The sequence below is a fragment of the Callospermophilus lateralis genome, chromosome 19 (assembly GCF_048772815.1).
Source record: "Callospermophilus lateralis isolate mCalLat2 chromosome 19, mCalLat2.hap1, whole genome shotgun sequence".
Classification (NCBI taxonomy): Eukaryota; Metazoa; Chordata; class Mammalia; order Rodentia; family Sciuridae; genus Callospermophilus; species Callospermophilus lateralis.
The window spans coordinates 38,021,244-38,043,334 of record NC_135323.1 but is presented as its reverse complement, the minus strand read 5'-3'; the positions used below and the strand labels follow the sequence as shown (position 1 = coordinate 38,043,334).

At 43.5% G+C, this 22,091-nt stretch overlaps 1 protein-coding gene across 10 annotated transcripts in view; it reads left to right on the top strand.

Moving 5' to 3' along the window:
• The window catches only part of Sun1 (Sad1 and UNC84 domain containing 1), a 42,977-nt gene that overhangs the window by 8,926 nt on the left and 11,960 nt on the right, over positions 1–22,091 (top strand). For 2 of the 10 annotated variants that reach the window (XM_076840241.1, XM_076840242.1), the window contains exons 2-15: positions 4,049–4,145; positions 6,742–6,930; positions 8,351–8,535; positions 9,468–9,494; positions 9,601–9,777; positions 12,829–13,026; positions 13,570–13,653; positions 13,945–14,055; positions 15,333–15,431; positions 15,926–16,019; positions 16,884–16,942; positions 17,074–17,219; positions 17,615–17,854; positions 21,041–21,127. In XM_076840241.1, coding sequence (XP_076696356.1) covers positions 4,069–4,145; positions 6,742–6,930; positions 8,351–8,535; positions 9,468–9,494; positions 9,601–9,777; positions 12,829–13,026; positions 13,570–13,653; positions 13,945–14,055; positions 15,333–15,431; positions 15,926–16,019; positions 16,884–16,942; positions 17,074–17,219; positions 17,615–17,854; positions 21,041–21,127 — 1,773 coding nt within the window. In that variant the 5' untranslated portion in view covers positions 4,049–4,068. Of the gene's footprint in view, positions 1–4,048; positions 4,146–6,504; positions 6,591–6,741; positions 6,931–8,350; positions 8,536–9,467; positions 9,495–9,600; positions 9,778–12,828; positions 13,027–13,569; positions 13,654–13,944; positions 14,056–15,332; positions 15,432–15,925; positions 16,020–16,883; positions 16,943–17,073; positions 17,220–17,614; positions 17,855–21,040; positions 21,128–22,091 lie in introns of those variants that run through there. The other 8 variants (XM_076840243.1, XM_076840247.1, XM_076840248.1 and 5 more) reach the window with 8 other exon arrangements.

Sequence of the window (22,091 nt, the reverse complement as noted above, 5' to 3'; positions counted from 1 at the left end):
GTTCAAGTTAGTCATCCCTTTCATAGAATCCAAGGCACCCATAAGGAACACAGCTTGATAGCTGTGTTGATAGCAACATGACACTTGACACAGGGCTGCAGGAGAGCACTGCAGGAGCAAGGAGAGTGAAGCCTAAAGATAGGGGTCTCTCCTGTAATGTGTCTGTTTGCAAACTTGTTGACTTAGAGATTCTTTCCAAGATCTTCTGATGCCATTGAAAATATTTGTAATCCATTTTTCAGTTGGAGTCATTGCTATTCAGATTGTGAATGCAGATTCCTCTCCTGAGTCTGAGACTGAAGCCCCACCCCAGCAGCCCCCACCCTAATGGAAGTAGAGACACTGAGCACTTCCTTTAGCCACCAGTAGAACTAATGTCACTGAATCTCACCCCCAAGTGTTCAGATGTGTCTGTAAGGAGCCAGTGCTGTGCATCTGCCTGAGCTGTGCGCACTAACTGGTGTGCTTATTTAGAGCAGCAGGGAGTTAATCTTACACTTTGAGGATTGCTGAACTAGGAGGGAAATGTCATCGTTGTTGTCTTTTTTTTTTTTTTTTTTTTTTTTAAATTTAAAGCATATATTATTTAACGTTATTCCATTGTATGATTACGGTTAGCATTTGAGTATTTGGCCTCTATCAAGTACTGCCTTACATGCATTATGTCATTTAGTCCTTTAAAATTTTATTTCATTTTATTTTATCCTACAGTTTAATGTTCAGTCTTATACAGCACTGAAAATGAAAATATTCTGAGTCCTTATCATGATGTGTTTAGAGGGAAAGAAGACAGGAAAGGAAAGAAGCTGGGGAGAAAACGGTAGAAGGAAGGACCAAGGATATGGGGAGAGTTTAGTTCTGTCTGGCACTTGAGAGATGACGGGCTGGTCACTCTCCCTCCTGGATTCTGAACCCACACCTCCTCCTTTGTATGAGTTTGTTCTTTTTGTCCTGGAGGGGGGTGTGTGTGTGTGGCACATGCGTGCACACATGTATGTGCTCTGGGATATGAAGGGTGGCCAGAACATCTCCTTACGCCTCAGGTCTGGTCGGGCTAGGCCAGGTCTGGTGGGCCAGGCTCTATGTTCTCATCTACAAGTGTTAGGAAATAAAGTGATGGATTCTGTACATAGTGTTACGCTTTGATGTGTTTCATGGGAGAACGTAAACCCAAGATCCATGTGATCCAGGTGGAGTTGGAATAATGAAGAAAGAGTAAGTCGTGATCACATGCAACAACTGCTGAGCCGTGAGTGTGAGGTCTCTTCTCCACAGTTACCTTCTTATTCTCGCTGTCCTGCCCTAGGCCTGGCTGCCTGAGTCACCACATGTCCACGCTGGTTCTCTGTGGTGATATGGGCTTTGTCATATTTGTAGTTCCATTCATCAAACTTTTTCCCAAACCTCTACCAACTGCATCTTGCCCAACTGTGGGTCCTTCTCTGCCTCCCTCTTCTGTAGGCTATTGTGTCCCAAATAGGAAGTAGAACTCTTGACATGTGGCTGCTTTGGTTCTTCAACAGATTTGATTCAGAGTTGGCAGTTACATTTCTCCTTAGATTGTGGGATGGGGCTCTGCTGTATGTGGCACAGGTTGATCACACATCCCACTGACTGCAGGAACCTTGGTGATAGCTGATCCTGTGTGTCGCCAGATGCTCAGGTTCCTTTGTTACCCTGGGTCTCTCATATGGCCACACATATGAGAACATGTGATATATGTGGGTACTTTTGTCCCTGGCACCCATCTTCTAAGAGCTACACACTCTCCTGTGCATGTCTTAGCCTGAGCCATGCCCACCCCACTTGCCTCACCCAGGGAGCCTACAGGCAGGGCTGTAAGCAACAGGGCAGAGGAGGAGTCCAAGTCCATGCCTGCACACATGTGTCTGCATCACCCAAATGTTGGGACACCTCCAATGCCTCCATCTCATGGTCTTAGGGCTTACAGGCATCTGCATTCATTTGCTTATGACATTGTTCTCAGATTTCAGGCATGTGAAGCCAGTCCCGGTTCACTAGTACCAGTGGACTCTTGATTAGAAGACACTTGGTTGGAATCAGTAAACTTTTATCCTTAGGTTAATGGTGGAAAACAGTGCGGGCACAGTGAAATATGAAAGTGAAAATCACTTTGGGGAATGAAGCAGGAAGTTTGGTTTTGATGGTGAATAAGAGGGGATGAAAACAAATCAGTTGACCACCTACCCTAAAGGATGAAATGGTAATGGGATATGATATCATTACTCATCCCAGTGTTATGGTTGCCTAGTGAATCATTACCAAACACAAGGGCAGCCAGAAGCCATTATTACATTGCTACTGGGGTGTGGCTCTGTTCCGAAGGGCAGCAGGAGTGGGGCTGTCTTAACGGCTCAGAGCAAGTGTAGAGGCAGGACACTCTGTACCTTGACATTCTCTAGGTGTTGATTAAAGTAGGAAAGGGGAGATTGAGGCAGTTAAACAGGTATTAAACCTTACATGAATTAAATAAGGATAGTTAATTTTACTTGCAAAAAAAATTATTGTGTAAATGAATAGAAAGCCAACTAAGAGTGCAATGTGCTCATCTACTGTGTTCTGGTAGCATTGGTGGGCCAGGTGCCCCAAGAAGAACCCAAGAGTTACCAGGTGTTCTTCATGTTCAGAAGTTCTGTGATATTTGTTGAGATTAGTAGATGTGCTGGGCACAATGTGGCACTTATAATCTCAGGTCCTCGAGAGACTTTGGCCTCTTGAGCCTGGTTCTCTTGAACCAGAAGTTGGAGGCCAGCCTGGGCAGCACTGTGAGACCCTGTTTCGAAAAAGAAATTAGGAGATGCAGTAACATTTATACACACATTTGCATACCCACACGGCGTTCTTTATTTGTATATGAGTGTTTAATTTTCAAAAGTATATTTGTTGGGCTGGAGGTGTAGCTCAGTGGTAGAGTGCTTGCCTAGTGTACAGGAGGCCCTGGGTTTGATCCCCACTACTGTGAAAGAAAGGAAGGCGGGTGGTGGTGGGGGAGTTTGGGTAATATTTTTTTAAATATTATACACATTAAAGAACTTTTGTCTTAGTTTAAAGAGTTCAGTCATTTATATATAAATACTTTCTTGCCCAAGATATTATTTAGATTTTTTTTTCTTCCTTAGATTTTTCAACAACAGGTTTTGATTTACATTACTACTATGAGGGCTCTTAAATTCAGAGAGAGGGAGGGAGGGAGAGAGAGAGAGAGAGAGAGAGAGAGAGAGAGAGAGTGTGTGTGTGTGTGTGTGTGTGTGTGTGTGTTTTGCATGTGTGTTCTCTTGAGTGAATATTTTTAGCCAGTGGAAAGTTTGAGTCATTCCAAAGAAATTAAAATGGCAACCTGAAGAACAATGTGCTCACACACACCCTGCCTTTTCTTTTTAAGGGATTAGTCCCAAGGCCCTGTGAGTTACTCCCCAGCCCTTTTTATTTTTATTTTGAAATTGGGGTCTTACTAAGTTGCTGATGCTGACTTTAAACTTGTGATCCGCCTGCCTCGGCCTCCTGAGTCACTGGGATAACAGGAATGTGTCACTGTGCCCATCTCACTACCCTTTAATTAAAAATAATCTGTTTTATGAGGGGAGTATAATCAATGTCCTAAACTTTTTTTTTTTAAAAATTCATCCCATAATTTGTTTTCTGATTCTGAGGTGCTTGTGAAAACTTCAGCTATCTAGTAAATAAAGTATTATAATGTTGCTTTCTGACCATGGAATAATTAGTTCTATCTTAGATAATAACAATAAAACTTTATTCCAGAAGACTAAGAACATTTTGACACCTTCAGGAATTTAAAAATCTATTTCAAAAAAGGGTTCTGAGTACTTTGAATATGTCTTTGAAAGTGCCAAGCTTTCTAAGTCCTGCCCAGGATTTCTCCCATGACTTTTCTGAGGGTGTAGTGGGGAGTAGATATGGCAGAAGCCCTGGGCTTGTAACGGAGAAAACTTGTCTCCTTTGTTAGAAATCAAAACCACTCATGGCTCATGTCATCAGAGTTCTTACCACCCTTTCTCTGCCTCTGCAGCATGATCTGAGACGGTGAACATGGACTTCTCTCGGCTGCACACATATACCCCACCCCAGTGTGTGCCGGAGAACACCGGCTACACCTACGCACTCAGGTGAGGTGCAGCGACCACTGGGGCCTGGCTATGAGGCCGTATGTTGCTTAAGTTGGTGGAGATATAGGGACTGGAGAGCACCGGCAGCTATGGGTTAGAAGGTGAAACTGAAGAAACCTGCAGCCTTCACGTCTCATTAGATTACAGAACTGACGTGTTGACACAGAGGCTGAGTTAGCTTTGCCTGTGCATGAGCACCCAGTCATTGCAAGTGACCAGCAGATATAGGCCCTACCTGAGGGCTGCGATCTCAGGAATAAGTCTGTGGCTGTGACCAGTGTTTGGGGATTTATACAGATGGGGTGGTATATGTGATAACCTGGAATATGGTTTGCTTTTAGAGAGCCCACAGTTTGAAGAGTGTGACTTTTGTTGGGTGCTATTTCTTTTTAATTCATGTCTGATATCCTAAAGTTTGATAGTTGAGTCTTCAAAGTTGCCCATCCGCCCTGGCTAGTTTGGTGAGGATCTGACTAGCAGGACGGAAATCTGGGCACCTGGCAAGATGCATCAGGCTCATGGGGAAAGTGCTTTTATCATTATTCAGTGGCTTGTTAAGAATATATGAAAAAGGGTGAAAATGTGAAGGAAACCTTAAGAAAATTAGCAAGTGTTTTAAGAAAAATACTTAACAGTGTTAGTTAAAGCTCACATTTGACAATCGAGCTTTTGTTCACAATTCCAGGTCTCAGTGTGTTCACATGAGGCCTGTCGTGTGCCAGCTCAAGTTAAACTGTTCTCTATTCCTGTAGTGGAGTATAGAAAGTTATTCTTGGTAATTTATTTTTAGCTCTTAGGACCTATTCTAAAGACAATTTTAGAAAGTGCTATGTGTAGGGTCTCTACATTGGGAAAGCTACCCTTAATTTCAGTAAAATTTACAGCCTTTCTTCAGTTAGACCTTCGGGTAAACTTGTGGCCAGGTGGAGTGAGAAATGGAGGCAAGGTAGGCAGGGGCTGGCCAGGTGTGGCCAGCCCAATTGGTGAAGGGGAGGGGTGTAGCACTGAGTGGAAATTGTTTATCCACAGGATTGACTGAGAGTCTGTGTAGATACTGATGGTAAGGAGAGTTGGAGATTCAGATAAGGAGAGTTGGAGATTCAGGAGAGAGGGCAATAAATGACAGAAGGAGGGAAGGTTCTTTGAGAGTGGAAAACTTGGTTCAGAGCACATAGGCTTGGTTGTAGGATTCTCCTTCCATTGCAGAAGGAAGGAAGAGTATGTGAGTCAGGTTCCCTAGAGGAACCAAACCAGGGTAACGTGTGTGTGAAGGTGTGTGGAGACAGACTGAGGACAAGGAACTGGCAAACCTGAGACATGCAGGTGAGTCAGCAGCTATGATGGAGAACCAAAGGTGCAGCTGCAGTTTGAAGGCACCGGACTAGCAGCCCTGGAAAGCTCGTGTTCCAGGTTGAAGGCTTAGGGCTGAGGGGACTCCCTTCTGCTTTGGGAGTGTCTGCCTTGTGTTCTGCTCAGGCCTTCACCTGATTGTATGAACCCACCATGTTGTGAGGTCCTGCTGCTTTCTGGGTGTTCTGATTCAGATGTTAATCTCATCTAAGCCCCCTCCTAGTCACACAGAAATTTTACGTCCAAATATTTGGGTACCTCATTGCCAGTCAAGACAGCACACAAAACTACCACAAAGAGTTGGAAGCATCCTGAGACTGGCTGTTGTGTGGATCTGGTGGGGGTGAGATTTTCTTACAGTGTCTGGCATTTCTGGGAAGGAAGAAGCGGGTCTTCCAGATGGAAGGGAGGAGATGGTGACATCGGAGAGTGGTGGAGAACAGGTAGCCAACAGATAGCTAGGTGGTACAAAGCTCTACAGAGTGGACACAGGGATGGGGTGCCTGCCTGGTGGGGAACTTTATAATTCAGAATATAGGGGTCTCCCCTGCCAGGGCTCTGTGTGTGCTGCTTCCTTCTTAGACAATTGTAGCTCCTCTTTTGATTGTGCAGGGGTGGCCTCCACTATTGGGCACCTTGGCATGTCTTCCCCAGGGACACAGATTACTCGATCAGTGTTTTGACTTGGGAAACTTGCTAGCTACACAGCACAACATATCTCTCTATTTAACTGCATTGGCCTAATGGCCACATGGCAGGTACTGGAAGTTGCTTTGTCGTGGACTCACGGTTTTGCTTTCATCTCTAGCTTTAGTGTTAGACACAGTGTACTGTGGATGGCTCTGGGGCTGGCCTTCCCTTTTCTTCTCATGTTGACTAATTCAGTGACATCCTAGCCTTCTGGGTTAAATTTCATGCCATGGTCACTCCTATTATTGCTCTGTCAGGCCTGGTGTCTACTAGCATGTGTCCACTGATTTCCATACTGTCAACATAATTCCCCACAGATGGGGATTCTTATGGATAGCTCGTCCTCAGGGAGCTTCTGGCCATGAAAACCTAGACATCTGCACCTGAAGGAGGAGTTGTGAGGATGTACGTATCAGGCCCCTGTTTGATAGTTTTGTGCCACCTGCCTTTTACTCTTTTATATGATAAAATACATGATAGATCATGTATTTGTTTGGTTTGTTTCAGCCCTGGGGCTATAAGCTTATTTATCTCTGGCACATTTTGTTCCTTCCAGTTCAAGTTATTCTTCTGATGCTCTGGATTTTGAGATTGAGCACAAATTGGACCCTGTATTTGATTCTCCAAGGATGTCCCGTCGTAGTTTGCGCCTAGTCACCACAACCTACAGCAGCGGGGATGGCCAGGCTGTGGACCTACACTCCTGCACCAGCAGGGCTGCCTCCCTCCAGGGTGGAGCTGCCAGGTGAGCACTGCTTGTCTTGCCTTCATATGACTTCCAACACCAGTTAAGTAAAACCAAGCTTATAAGTTCTTTTGGTGTCACATATACAAGCTCAAATGCATCCTACAAAGTCATATCTTTGCTATGAATAAAGACTGAAACTAATTCTGGAATATGTGAGAGTGTCTGGGATGAATATTTTGCAGAATAGAGCTGGTGTGACAGAGCTCCGGAGAGGCAGCTCACCCCCATGGCACAGATGTGCTCCATGTCCTCCAGGGAAGTCCACTTTGTCCTTTGAATGAGCTGCACTTCATCTGTACACCAAATGTTGAAGGGAAGGAGGCTTGCAGAGCATCATGGGCTCCACAGCTGGTTTCTGTTGTTAAGTGTGTTTATTAAGATGTGTGAGTTGATGGTGAGAGGTACAGTTTGGGTACTTTCCTGTGTTTGATTGTCAAGTGCATTTGCCTCTAAAGTTTCTGTCCCATCATAGCTCCTATTCCAAGAAGGAGCAAAGTTTGCAGAATCTGTGCCACTTAGAGACAGTGAACCTTTATGTTGATCACAGGAGGGTGATGGGACTACTGGCGCCTCACCATGCTGCCCAGGGACCTGTCAGTGCTCCCCATGGCTTGTCTGAGGCTGTTCTCTTGAGGAGTCGGAGGCCTCTGTAGAGCCCAGTCAGCAGGTGCTTGGCAGCAGCTGAGAGCCAGTTGACTACAGTGTAACCCTCAGTGCCAGGCTCTTCCAGCTGCACTACAGCCTTCAGAAGCCATTGGGGTTTCTGTGACAGGAGACCAAGCTGTGGGTTCACTGTGCTCGGGCCGTTATTCTTGGATGCTGCTGTCAGTGCTGGCTTTTGTCCACCACTGAGTCTAGGAGGGAAGAATCTTGTTCCATTGGCCTGTATGTCCCCACTGCTAACTCAATGCCCCAAGGGTTTGTATGCTATTTTTTTTAAGGGCTTTACTCTTTTTGACATTTGTGGTTAGTATGAATGCAGAAATTATCTCAGGTTACAACTTATTTTTGCTGTACTTAACTCAGTTCAATTTTTACTAATGACAAAAAAACAGGAGGGAATATTTATGTGTGTTCAGTTGTTTTTTTAGAAAAGGAAAGGGTTTGAACTTATAAATCATAGATTTTTAGGTCATTTTTATTTTTAGGTTATTTTATGTTTAAATTACTTTGGATCACTGGGTCTAAAACCATCTGAATTATTTTGTGTTTATGACTTTAGAGGCACTTCTTGGGCTCTGCTTAAAAATCTTTTTTTAGGTGAATAGATATTTCATGCAGCAGGAAAGGCATAAGAAAATGGTTTAACCTTAAATGCTGTCTTTATTCTTGGCCACAAATTTTGTGTTGGTAAACTAATCATTTTGTGTTTATTAGAAAAGGTCTATACACTTGTGTTTTATTCCTTTCTGTTTAGAACAGCCAAGCAGCGCAGAAGTGCAAGCAAGCCAGCATTTAGTATCAACCACCTGTCAGGGAAGGCCATATCCTCAGGCGCCAGCCAGGGCAGCTCTCGAAATCTGCGGATCACTACAGCCCCGCAGCCACCCGTGCTGGACGAGTCTCTGATTCGTGAACAGACCAAAGTGGACCACTTCTGGGGTGAGTCACTGCGAGGCATGTGATTGTTTTGGGAAGAAGGCAAAGAATGGCCAGGTGGTTAGTTTGCTATGCTCCAGGGGAGCATTGGTGAGGTCATACTTGCTCCAGACTCAAGTAGGAATGCACTGGGCACTGTCCCATCTGTTGCCAGATGCTTAGTGAGGGTATAATTGCTTATTATGATGTGGAAGATTAAGTGATCAGGCAGAGTAATCCGATAACTTTTTCTAAATGCATGCTTTTGTAGGATGTTTAAGCAAAGGCAGTATAAAAATTGTGACCAGCATATTTCTAGAAAGCTCTAAGCAACAAAACAGCCGGGTTATTTTCTGAGTCATAGGAGTTCTGGTGTGGAGAAAATGGCACTGAGAAGGAGCTGGCTGCTCTGATGAGAGCAGCAGTAGTAATTCGATGCTAACCTCATGGGGGGCTGCAGTGCCTCTGGGGCCGAGCAGGGGGCGGCCCTTTTGGTGAGGAATGAGGAGCTGCTTGTCAAGTGCAGTTTGTGTTCTGCTTGACCCTTGCGAGGCAGTGGAGGACCAGATCAGTTCCAGGAGTGCTGTGTGCTGATGTAGAGAGCATGGTGTTGATGTTCACTCCTTTGCTCACTACTGAGGCCAGGCAAGAGAGATACAGTGTTGGTGGTTAGGAGGCTGTGCTTCCTGGATGGGTCACTGAGAGTGACCTTACCAGTCTGTTCTGCACTTCCTGCTCCCTCTTTGGGTCAGAGTATGTGTTGGTATGTGTGGGCCTTGAGGCAAGCCTCCACCTGCTTGCATCCAGAGAAATCTCTGTCACCGTAGGAGATGAATCTTGACCTGGGCCATGATGCTGGCTTAGCACCCATCTTAGGCTTTACTTATGTTGACACCCCACCCCCACCCCTATGGGTTTTGTTCTATTCAACAGTGAAAACATGTGTTTTTTTTCAGGTCTTGATGATGATGGTGATCTTAAAGGTAATTATTTTAGATCTTCTCTCTGTATACTTTTCAGAGTAGAAGTTGTAGTTAGTAATTTCTCGATTGTGATAAACAGGTTCCATCTACTTTTTGAAAACTTTAGGTGGAACTAAAGCTGCTACTCAGGGAAATGGCGACCTGGCAACAGATGCAGCCACCCACAACGGGTACATCTGCAGGGACTGCAGCATGCTCTCCCAGCGCACAGAAGCTCTCACAGCATACCCCGCCTCCCAAGGACCCTCGTCAAGAGTTTATTCTAGGGATAGGAACCCAAAACGTAAGTCTCACTCTTAAAGTTAGAAAAAGATTCAGTGACCACAAGTCTCCTTGTTCTAAAATTGACTTTATGAAATCTCAGTATCTGCACTATTTCTGTCGTAGACTTGACTTGAAATTCTCCTCTGTAAATATAAAGAAATACACCCAAAGTTAGCTTTGTCGTACTTATCCTCTTTTAGCCTGCACTTCATGTGGTTTGTATTTATACCTAGAAGGATTTAAAATTCTGTAATTTGGGATTTTAGTAGGTAAGCAAAAGAAAATTCCTACTTCAATGAACTCTATCGAGCCACTTCCAGATGTGTTCCTTCTTTTTTAGGAAGTGTGCAGATGTTCAGATATGCTTGAGTAATAGCACTTTCACCCCTGCTGCCAGAGTGTCTGTGCCACTGTTGACAGAGGAGGTGCTTTCTATGGTCACTGGTCTGGTGGTCATGACAGTGGTTGGGGGTGTGGTGTTGGGACAGTGGGGCTTTCTGGGCTCACAGGGAGACAGCCATAGACCCCCTTTCCAGGTTACAGATGTAACTGTGGTGTCGCAGGAAACTTGGGGACTCTATACCTTTCATGACCCTGTCCTGAGGTCACACCTATGGCAGGAAGAGACAAGCCCTGATTGGTGTGAGCTGTCTCCTTCTGAATTCTTGTGCCTGTCTGTGGAGCCCCAGCCTGGCAGCCTAGAGAAGCAGGATGGCCCAGAGGTGGGCATGTCTGCCTGTGCACCACCCCAATGCTCAGTTTGTACTTTCCAGTGACTAGACATAATGAAGAATGGTGGTAGGAAGAAGAATATAGTCCTCATTTATTTCTAGTGTCTTAAGTTATTTTTCAGGTCTTATTCTGCTGTGGCATTGTGGACACTGTCAGCATTAATAGAACAAAATAAGAAAGCATGAAAGGGCAAGGAGTAGATGGCAGAATCAAAATGATATGTGAGTTTCCTAATAATAATTTGAGGACCGCGTAGGCTCAAATACGTCAACACACGTTACTTGAGTGCTTGTGCTGGGCCCGCACTCTGCACAGGTAATCACAACAGATGGGCCGACAGGTGCGGTCAGCTTAGGAAGCCTGCTGTAGGTGAAGGAGCTTGGCCCTGAGCCTCCAGTGTCTCCAGGAGTGCCTGGGGTATCAAGCACGTGAGCTAACTTAGGTTGTTTCCTTTTCTAAGTGGATTCTTTTGCTTTTTTTTAAATGACTTAACATTCATATAACATAAAATTAACCATTAACCATCCTAAAGGTACAATCAAATGGAATTTAGAGTATTCAGAGAGTTGTGCAGCCAACACCTCAGTTCTGCCTTTATGTACTACGAAGAGAGATACCCTGGGCTGGGATATGACTCAAGCGGTGGCGTGCTCACCTAGCATGCGTGCGGCCCGGGTTCGATCCTCAGCACCACATACAAACAAAGATGTTGTGTCCGCCAAATACTAAAATATAAATATTAAAATTCTCTCTCTCTCTCCCTCTCTCTCTCTCTCTTAAAAAAAAAAAAAAAGAAGAGATACCCTGTGTCTTCACTTAAATGCTGTCATAGTATGTGTGTTGTTTCATAACCATTTTCATCTTACATGCGTTAGTTGAGATTAGCTTCATTCTTTTTGGGTACTTATCACAATGTTTGTGGTTGTATCTAAATTTATTCAGTTCCTGAGCATTTTTTTTTAAGCTTTTTTTTATTTATATGTGGTGCTGAAGATCAAACTCAGGGTTCTCGCACATACAAGGCGAGCGATCTACCGCTGAGCCACAACCCCAGCCCCAGGTTTATTTTTCTATACCATTGAAAACATTGTTTCTTCAGGTGTTTGTTTGTACATGTGTATTTGTGTGTAAGCCTCTCCTGTAGACAAGCTGGAAGTAGCCAGAATGTTATTGATTATGTGCAATTTTAATTTAAATACAGTTTTCCAAGTCAGGCATGGTGCCACATGCCTGTAATCCCTGTGACTCAGGAGGCTGAGCCAGGAGGAGCGCAGGTTTGAAGCCAGCCTTGACAAGACCCTGTCTGAAAATAAAAAATAAAAAGGAGGATGTAACTTAGTGGCAGAATGCCGCTAAGTTCAACACCCCAGTGACACTAAATAGACATTTTTCTATTTACTTTCATTGAAGGCCAGCCCAGGTTCCTACTATGGAATAAGGGTCCCACTGCACTTCTTTTGCTTTTGGTGCTGGGGTTAGAAGCCAGGCCTTGCACATGCTAAGCATGTACCCTGCAGTGAGCTGCACCCCAGCACCCACTGTACTTATGCCAATTTTCATATTTTTGTCCTGTTTGAATCTTGACAATTGATGGAAGAAAAATGAAGTTTAATGTTTTTGATTATCAATAAGAGTGACATGTACTACCTCTAATTAAATTTTTGTCATTTTTGCTAGTGGGGTATGCCTATAATTCCAGCAACTCTAGCTGAGGCAAGAGATTTACCACGTCAAGGCTAGCCTTGGCAAGACCCTGTCTCAACATGAAAAATAAAAGGCTGAGGAGCGCTTGGTGATAGAGCACCCTGGACTCAATTTCTGTTAGTGAAAAAGAAAATAAGTTTTTTTGTTTGTTGCTATTTTTGCCTACTTCTTTTTTAAGTTTGTACTTCTATGTAAAACAATATTGGCCTGGGGCTAGTTGACCCAGGTTTATGTTTTCTCACAAGATTCCAGCTCACAAATATAATTCTTTTGAAAATTATAAAAACCTATTTTAAATTTTGCTTTAAAATCACTCTAGAGACTGGTAGGGCAGAGGTCATGGCAGAGGCAGTTGTGTGGCAACATGTAAATGTCGTGTTGTGTGTGTAGACAGTGCTGAATGGGATGGTCCCACAGTGGATACCTTATGGAAGAGACTGAACCAACCAACGACTTCTTTTTCAGCTCTGTCTCTGGTCCGGATACTCCTCATAGGTGGTCCTCTCTGGTGTCCATTTAAAAAGTGTTTTGTTTATGTTTTTCCTGAAATTAGTGATTTAGCTCTTTGGCCAGTCAGGGGAGAAAATGCTGGCTTTGTGGGAAGAAATAACGTGTGTTCACGGTTTTTTAATAGGCGGTGCTTCTCTCTACCTGGATAGTATTTTGTGGCTGGCCAAATATACTTCGTCATCTTTTTCATCATTGTTAGTTCAACTTTTTCAAGTGGTTTTAATGAAGCTCAATTATGCATCAGAAAATTACAAATTGAAAAGTTATGAATCAAAAGATTATGAATCAGAAAGCTGTAAGTCAAAAAGCCATGAATCAAGAGGTATTTAAATATTTATTCCTCCCTTCTCCACCAAATTCGCTTTCAAGGTGGAGAAGACGCTGCTCCTCTGCAAGCTCTTTCTGGCTCTGTCACGGGTCCCTGCACTGCCCCCTCACAGCTGCTTTTAGTGATCTTTTATCGTGGGAGCTTATTAATGTGCTATGTGTAGCTCACCTTCCTGACGGGTGGCCACTATTTAAATATTTTAAAAGTTCCTTTTCTTTAAATAGAGAGTTAATATACTCAGCCTTTGATTTTTGATGATTACCTTTTGAAAGCAAAACCAGTTTCTTTGAATGTCATTTAGAATCATGTTTCAAAAAATTTTTAGGCAAGCCAGTCTTTGTTTGGTATTGTTCATGCTTATTATTAAGCCGGAGGCTTTACAGTCTCTTGTCATATCCAAAGCCTTGTCACCTGTATTCATCCACATTGTGACTCTGAATCCCTGGGAAGCCTCTCTGTTGCTCTGGCTTTGTAGGGCATAGGAAGCATTTGAGCTCGTGCAGTGAGCTTCCTAAGCCTCTTGCACATGTGTTGCAGCTCATCGCAGTTACCTCGGGAGGATGGCTGTCAGAGAGCTTTCCAGAGAGGATGGCCACACCAGTGTGCATGGGGAGTCCCAGTGTGAGTACGACTCCCCTCCCACACAAGCAGTTGGTCTTGGAAGTGCCTCCTCCCCCATTGTAATATGGAGCCATTAACCATGGAGAATGAGCAGCCTGCAGGAGCTTGGTGGCTTCAAAATTAGGACATGCTGTTAAAGTTATTGCTAAACCCTAGTTATTGCTAAATCACAACAGGCTGCATTTGCTATCATTTTTTTGGGAAATCAAGTCTCCTGGCTTTTCCAGCTATTGTAATTGACAGGGTTTGCATATTAATCCGTCACTCCACTGCTTGTCCCCATACCCACAGGCGACGACTGTAAGGGGAAGAAGCACCTTGAGATCCACACAGCCGCCCACTTGCAGCTGTCCAGGCCACGCAGGGTGGCAGGGGCCGTGGGGCGCCTCTTCACTCGTACAGGTTGTGTTTCGTACCTTGTTTGTGTTGTTTGTCTCATGCCGTGACAGTGCCGCTGTTTTTGTTTAATTTGTTTGCAATTCAAAAGTTCTAAAGCATTTTAAAAAGCAGCAGAAGTAACATCAACTGTGTTTTTAAAAAAAATGGAGATTCTTTGTTGAAAAGCTTCTTTGTAAGTTTATTTAGGATGAGTTAGATGTATGGAAAGCAGTTTATTAAAAGTGAGAACACAAGTTGAGAAAAGGCCTGCTGCCTCCTGTGTTGGAGTCTGTGCTTGTAGCTGCTGGCTGTCCCTCACTGCATGGCCATCTCACTGTGTCCAGGAAGTGTACACAAAGAAGGGTACCTCAACCTAGAGTGGTGACACACACCTATAATCCCAGAAGCTTAGGAAGCTGAGGCAGGAGGGCATAGGAGCAAGGTCAAAGCCAACCTCACAACTTCAGTCGTAAGGAATTTAGAGTCAAAATAAAATACCAAAAGGGCTCGGGATATGGCTTAGTGGTTAAGACCTCTGGGTTCAATCTCTGGTACCAAAAAATAATAATAATAAAAATTAAAAAATTATAATCATCTCATAGCAGTTAATAAACATGAAACAGTGAAGCTATATTTCTTTGTGTAGCAACACACTGAAATGGCTTAGTAGTTTCAGGAGTCAACATGCAGATATTAAGTTATTATGAGGGTAAGACCTCCAACAATTGCTCTTGAAAAAATGGAACAAAATTGATTTTATGAGTTTTCTGCCTTACGTAGTATGTGTTGTTCATGGCTAAATTTACTGGGCCCAGTCTATCATTCCAAAATACTTTTTTTTACTGGAAAATATTTGCCTCTTAGATAATTTTCACTGTGGTCTTTGAGTAATCATTTGCTCAACCAGCACACGTGACTGCTGGTGTCTGGAATTTCAATATCTCTCCAAGATTGCATTATCTTTCCAACACAAAATTCTGCTTTCACCAACTGCCAGCATTTATAGGACAGCTTCTAGTTCTGTCCTGGGTCTTAAAACGGGGATGTATACATCTTACCTTTTCAGTATCTGCAGTCAGGAGTAAATGACAAATTATTTAAAAATAGCAGGGGTTTCATTAGTTAATTTCATTGAATATCTTGCTTAGACTTGAAAGGTTGTTTTGCCCTTGAGGAGAGACCTCTGACTTACTTCAACGAGAGCATATATTGCAGTGTGTTTCTTGTTGAGCTATCAACGTGTAGGCAGGCGCTCTGCTGCCTATCTCAGGTGCCTCCTGCTCCTGTCTCATCTATCGCAGGTCACTTCCTGGTGCAGATGCTGCGAAGGGTTGGAGCTGCTGGATGGCTTGTGTCCGAGACAGTGCGGTCGGTCCTTTGGTTGGCTGTTGTTGCTCCAGGTGGTTATTTTGGGTTTCCATGTTAGCATTCTCGCCAAAGTTTTTGGCAGCTAAGAACCTGCAATAAGTAATTCACCTAACTAAATAAAAATTTCATTGTAGGTTCCCATGCTTTGATCCTCAATGTAACATATTCCATTCTTCTTACTTAGAGATGTTAACATCTTATACTTGGGGTTGCATGGGCATTCTCTTTGCTCTGACCTGTTGGGTTGTGTGTAAGTCTGCTGCTCAGCTTTCATGTACACAAGGTGCATGGACGTGATGCCTCCTTGGGACTCTCATCTGTGTGCTTGTCAACATTGAACCTTGCTCTCCTATTGTGGCCCCAGCATCGTTCTGTGCACTCCCTCCCTCACTGACTCATCTTAACACACTCCCAGGAAACCTATGAGCAAGTTTCCTCTGCTTCTCGTTCTGTCTTCACAGCCCACCTGTGAGCTCAGCTCCTTATACACACTTCCTCAGAATGTTTAACCTTTTCTCTCTCTCAGGGAAGGCAGCCTCCGGAATGCTTTGGTGGCTAGGGATTGGATGGTACCAGTTTGTTACTTTGATTTCCTGGCTGAATGTGTTTCTTCTTACAAGGTAAGGAAACTGATACCACACCAGCATGGTGTTCTAAGAACCAATTCTGTCCAGGCATGATGGCACACACTTGTAATGCCAGTGGCTCAGGAGGCTGAAGCAGGAGGATTGCGAGTTCAAAGCCAGCCTCAGCAACCTAGCAAGGCCCTAAGCAACTCAGTGAGACCCTATCTCTAAATAAAATACCTAAAAGGACTGAGGATGTGGCTCAGTAGTTAAGTGCCCCTGGATTCACTCCCCAGTACCAAAAAAAGGAAGTAGTTCTGTGCCAATTGCAGGCTGTTGTTTGAGTTGTTATTTTTATAGTGATTTAGCTTATATGTACATTATTTTATTATTTGGTATGTTTATTTCTTAAATTTATTTATGAATAATTACAAATTATATGTGTATTTGTCCTGGGGATTGCCTTTCACATGCTAGGCAAATGCTCAGCCTCTGAGCTAGATTCCCAGCTCATTTTGTGTTTTACAGTGTTTTCATGTTCATACTTGATTTTTCCAACCCACTTGTGAGAGGGAAGGGTGGGTATTATTGTGAAGGAGAGGAACAGTGTGAGCGGCACCCAGCTAGAGGTCTAGTCAGTCTGGAGCCCGAACCAGCACACCTGCTCACCTCAGCTTGCAGTGACTAGGCTTAGCGATGTGGGTACTTGGACTCTAGCCTGGGACCTCCACTGCAGATGATCTGAGTGTTTTGTAGGAATAGTCTCCTGTAGGTATATCCAAGCCTTGGAGATAAAACTATCATGCGTTTCTAATGTTGTTGGGGGTAGGTTGCACAAAATTATTGAGAGACAGAAATAAAATAGTGAACCCTGCCTTTTTCTTTTCCCAAGTTAAATGTTTTTATGTCTATTCCCAGGTGCCTTCGAAATATTTGCAAGTTTTTAATTCTGCTCATTCCATTATTACTTTTACTAGGTAAGTAAAATTTGCTTCACTGCCTTAGATGATCCTCATGTGCACACAGGTGACTTGGTGTGGGAATCGCTCATTTCAGTGCATGGGAAGCCATGTGCATATGTGTGCATAACTGTTTTCTCTCTTTCAAGGTGCAGGCATCTCCCTGTGGGGCCAGGGTGACTTCCTTTCACTCCTGCCTATATTAAACTGGACAAATGTGCATTCAGCACACAGGGCCAATGACCCTAAGGACATGTTCAGACCTGGGGCTTCTAACCTGAACCAGCCTCTGCAGGTAACAGTGTGGATATTCTTGCTGACATCGCAAGTATGTGCTGTTCAGTGTAAGTTGCATAACGGCCTGTGAACAGAGTGGCTTAGTTGGGGGCCCTGTATAGAAAGTATTGTTAAATGTCAAATAAGCAAATTGTATAGTTCCTAAAATGTTCTGAAGTAGCTCAGATAATGTGTATTTAAATAATCTCATAATCAATTAGTTTTAAAGAATATCTACTGTTATTTCTGCAGAACCGTATGAAGAACAAAATGATGACCACTTGTAGTCATCATGTGAGGGTAGTTGCCAGCAATCAAGGCTTGGCATGTTTCCCTCCTGTGTGAATGCCCTGTTGTTGGCATCTTGCTAGAATGGCTATCAGTGTTGACTGAGAATACCTGGTTTTGTCTTAGGCTGATGACAGGGCTTCCCAGTGGCATCAAGAGAGTGACATGGGGCATCAGGTGGCCTCTCTGACTGCACAGTGCCACAACCATGACCAGAAACTCAAAGATCTGACAGTCTTGCTCCAGAAGCTGCAGGTGCGGGTGAACCAGATGGACGATGGCAGGGAAGGGCTGTCATCCTGGGTTAAGGACACAGTCAGACAGCACCTGCGAGAGATGGGCCTTGCTGGGCTGCCCAGCACTGAGGTAAGACCCAGAAGTTCCTGGGACAAACTTGGCTTCCTGTCCTAGGAATTACCACCGCCCTTGTCAGCTTTTACAAAGAAATCTTGTTCACACTTTTACTTATTCTGCTATCACTGGTTTTATTTGCATTTATTTCCCTGTCACCACTAGTTTAGAAGTTCAGGTTGGTGAGCTGAATGAAAGCTTCTCAAGACTGTGAGGTAGATAGTTAAGAGTTGCTGCTATTCCATGTGGAACCATAGGCCTGTGGCAGATGAGAATGGGTTGCCACTTTCACAAAAACATTTGTCAGTCCATTTCCTTAGATTTCTCAACTTTGGCTTGGCATGAGGCGTTTGAATTATTGATGTGCTGACTCCAAGAGGCACTGAGGCCCCCAGAGTGTTCCCACCTGCTTTGAGTAGTCCCAGAATGTCTTTCCTGGAGTTTTTGTATCAACTCAAAGAATACCTGGGTGTCACACTTGGTTCCTCCCTATTTACTTATTTTTAGTTTCTCAACCATAAATTTGAGAAGATTTCAGTAAGATCCAATTGGCATAGTATTGTTCTATTCCTGTTGGCCATTTTCAAGCCTTGTAGACAGAAAGGAGAAAGAAAACCACAAATCTGAATTTTGCTGCTGCTTTGCAGATGTGGTAAAAGTATAGAAAGGATTGAGACTAGCTCAACCCTGGTAAAGAGCCAGCAGTGGAATCCTCTTGGTACAGGTGGCTGAATGCAGTCCCTGAAGGCATGCAGTGGCTTGGCAGTGACTTCCCAGAGAGAGTGTTGGTGGGGCAGCCCGAGGCACTAGGCCCCCAGAATGGCTCAAAGTGGTCTGGTAACCTTTGGTTACAGGGTAGCCCTTTCCTGTGAAGAAACAGTTGTTCAGAAAACTTAAGGCAGCCAGTCACTGTGGTGCATGCCTTTAATCCCAGCAACCTGAGAGATGGAGGTAGGAGGATCACAAGTTCAGGGCCAGCCTCAGCAACTCAGTGAGGCCCTAAGCAACTAGCAAGACCCTTTTTCAAAATAAAAAATAAAAAGGTCTGGCTGGGTAACTCAATGTTTAAATGCCCCTGGGTTCAATCCCCAGTTTGGAAAAAAAGAAAGAAAGAAAGAAAGAAAATCAATTTATCTGGTATTTCAGAAAATAAATTATATGGATTTTGGGCTTGTTTTCATACTAAATTTCCATACAGAGTTAGCCCATTCTATTCATGTTGTTCCCTGTCCATGGGTGCAATTGTGATAGCAATCCTCATGCAGCCAACTCGTGTGTGTACAGTTTTCTAATTATCTGATAATTGGTGCCCTGCAAGCTTTCCCGTGGACCTCTGCACACATTTACCTCATGTTTGGTTTATCTGATAGGCATGCCACTAGCTGCATGTGGCTGTGTAAATTTTTTGATATGTTTTTATATTCAATTTGCCAGAATTTATTGAGAATTTTGCATCCATGTTCATTAGAGATATTGGTCTGAAAGTTATTTTCTTTGATGTGTCTTTGTCTGGTTTTGGAATCAATGTGATATTGGCCTATAGAATGAGTTTGGAAGTGTTCCCTCTTTTTCTATTTCATGAAATAGTTTGAGGAGTATTAGTTTTTAATTCTTCTTTGATGGTCTTGTAGAACTCAGCTGTGTACCCATCCGGTCCTGGGCTTTTCTTGGTGGTAGGCTTCTGATGGTGTCTTCTATTTCATTACTTGAAATTGATCTTGTGTATATCATCCTGATTCAGTTTGTGCAAATCATATGACTGTAGAAATTTATCGATGCCTTTGACATTTTCTATTTTATTGGAAGTACAAATTTTCAAAATAATTTCTAATTATTTTATGTATTTCTGCAGTGTCTGTTGTGATATTTCCTTTTTCATCACAGATGTTAGTAATATGAATTTTCTATTTTTCTCTTCGTTAGCATGGCTGAGGGTTTATCAATTTTTTAAATTTTTTTCAAAGAACCAGCTTTTTAAAAAATATTTTTAATTGTAGATGACAATGCCTTTATTTTATTTTATTTTATTTTATTATGTGGTGCTGAGAATCCAACCCAGTGCCTCACATGTGCTAGGCAAGTGCTCTGCCACTGAGCCACAGTCCCAGTCCAAGAAGCAACTTTTTATTTTGTCAGTTTTTTCAATAATTTAAGTTAATCTTAAATAAAATTTTACAAGTGTAGTTTCTCAGGTGCACTGGCTACTGTGCTCAATGGCCATACATTGCAGGTGGCTGCTGCCCTGTACAGCTCAGCCCACAGGATGGTTCATCCTGGCTCACAGTTCTATGGACAGCATCTCAGGAGATTCTGAGAACCAAGCTGGGGCCAGGCTTCATGTGTGTCTGCACCTGGAGTCATCTCTTTAGCTGGCCTTCATCCCTTTGCTCTGGTTTGTCCCATTTCTTCTTAGATTTCAGTCACTTTGGTTGTTTTCTTTCCTCCGTTTTTGTCTTGTGTCCAAGGCCATGGTCATTCTGAATGCATGATGCTTCTGTTATTGCTGCTCTCTGTTGTCACTACCCTTTTTCCTATGGCTCAATGCTGTGTCTATACCTTCTCAGGGAGTGTCCCTGATGGTCTCAAATATATTACCTTCCTAAAAGTTTCCAGAGATGCTGGTGGAAACCAACCACTATTTTTAGCAGTTAGCTAATATTCAGAAAACTTTGTTCTTTGCTTTTTGGTGCTCTGATTTATTAAATGCCTCACTGAGCCTGAAAAGCCACCTGCCTGTTCACCTTCTTGGGTTCCTTTAGTCGCCTGGTGGGTTCTGTGGGGGACACCCTAATGGGTTGTTCCTAGTAAGTGTGAATATATTACAAGTTTTATTTGAAAGTGAGATGCTCAAGGGAAAACAAGTGTATCACAGATCTCTGTCTAGGGTTCCTGTCTTTGAATCATTAAACATGGTGGTGCCTAGTGAGCTTTGTTGAATGAGGACTGTTGATTTGTTTTCTGCATCGAGTGTCTTCTGGTCTTCATTAACACTCTCATGTCACCAGAAGAGCATCTATGCTGTTGGGCTTGGGCTGGAGATCTTGAGTCAGATAGAGGATACCATCAGGTGATGCCTTTCCCAGGTGTCAGCCATGCAGCAACCCCAGATCCTTAAAATCTGGCTGAAGTGAACTTGGCCTGACTGGCTAGCTTTTGTTTATTGCTTAACTTTAAAATTGTTCATTCATTTTTCTTTCTCAGACCGACATCGTGACTTTCAACCATGATCATGAAGTGCGTCTCTCAAACTTAGAAGACATTCTGGGAAAACTGAGAGAAACATCTGAGGTATTTATTCTTGACCTTATAATTGTGACTTCTAACAAACTGGCTTTCTTACTAAAAAAAAAAAAAAAAAAAATCAACTACCACTAATGTTTTCAAGAGTCCCCCAGCCATGAATGTGCTTCCTGGAGGGTATTTGCCATGGTCTTTTATAAAATGTGAACATTTGTTTCTGACTGTCCTTTTCCTGTGGCGGTCTACTTTATTGCTGGAGTACTTGACCAGGTGACTCTTGGGAATGGAGCCAGCCTGCAATTAAGAGAAGGCAGTTGGTTCTGGGGGCACGTTCAGCCATCCTTGCTCTTCCTGGTACCATGCAGCTTTTGCAAAATCTGCTTGTCTGGAGCGGGGCACAATTAATTTTGGGTGGGAAATATGTCACTGTGTGATGTAGGGAAGGCCAAGGATTTTTTGCACCAGTCTGAGACGTGGAGATTTTGGGCACTGAGAGTCAGGTTCTTGGCATCGCTAGGGCTTAGCACGAAGCCTGGAGCCTGGCGTTGTAGATACTCATGTGTTAACTCAACTAAATTGAAACTCATTTTATCTTGGGGTCAGTGGAGTACAGCCCTGTGGAGGTCTTGGGGCCAGCTCCTGTCACTGAGAGTGCCAGGCAAGTTCAGCAGGATAGGGGACTCACCTTCCCAGGGTGCTGTAATCATGTGTCCCTTGGGGTAGCCTGAACACCATCTCTGATCAACCTGGAATGCAGGCTGCTGTCTTCCTGGCATGTGCTGCAATCTGTGAAGTTGCATCCTCAGGTGTGACCACCCTTTCCTTAGCCTTCCACTTTGGCAGCTTTCTTCTCTCGACCTGGGTGCCAGTTAAAGGAGCTTTATGTTTGGAAGGTTTACCAGGCTATTTTCAGGTGATTTCACACCTCTCTGAGTTCAATGTCTTTTAAAGTTTACATTGAAAAATAAAATAAATATTCCTCTCCATCAGGTAGATCTGGGCTTTGAATTAA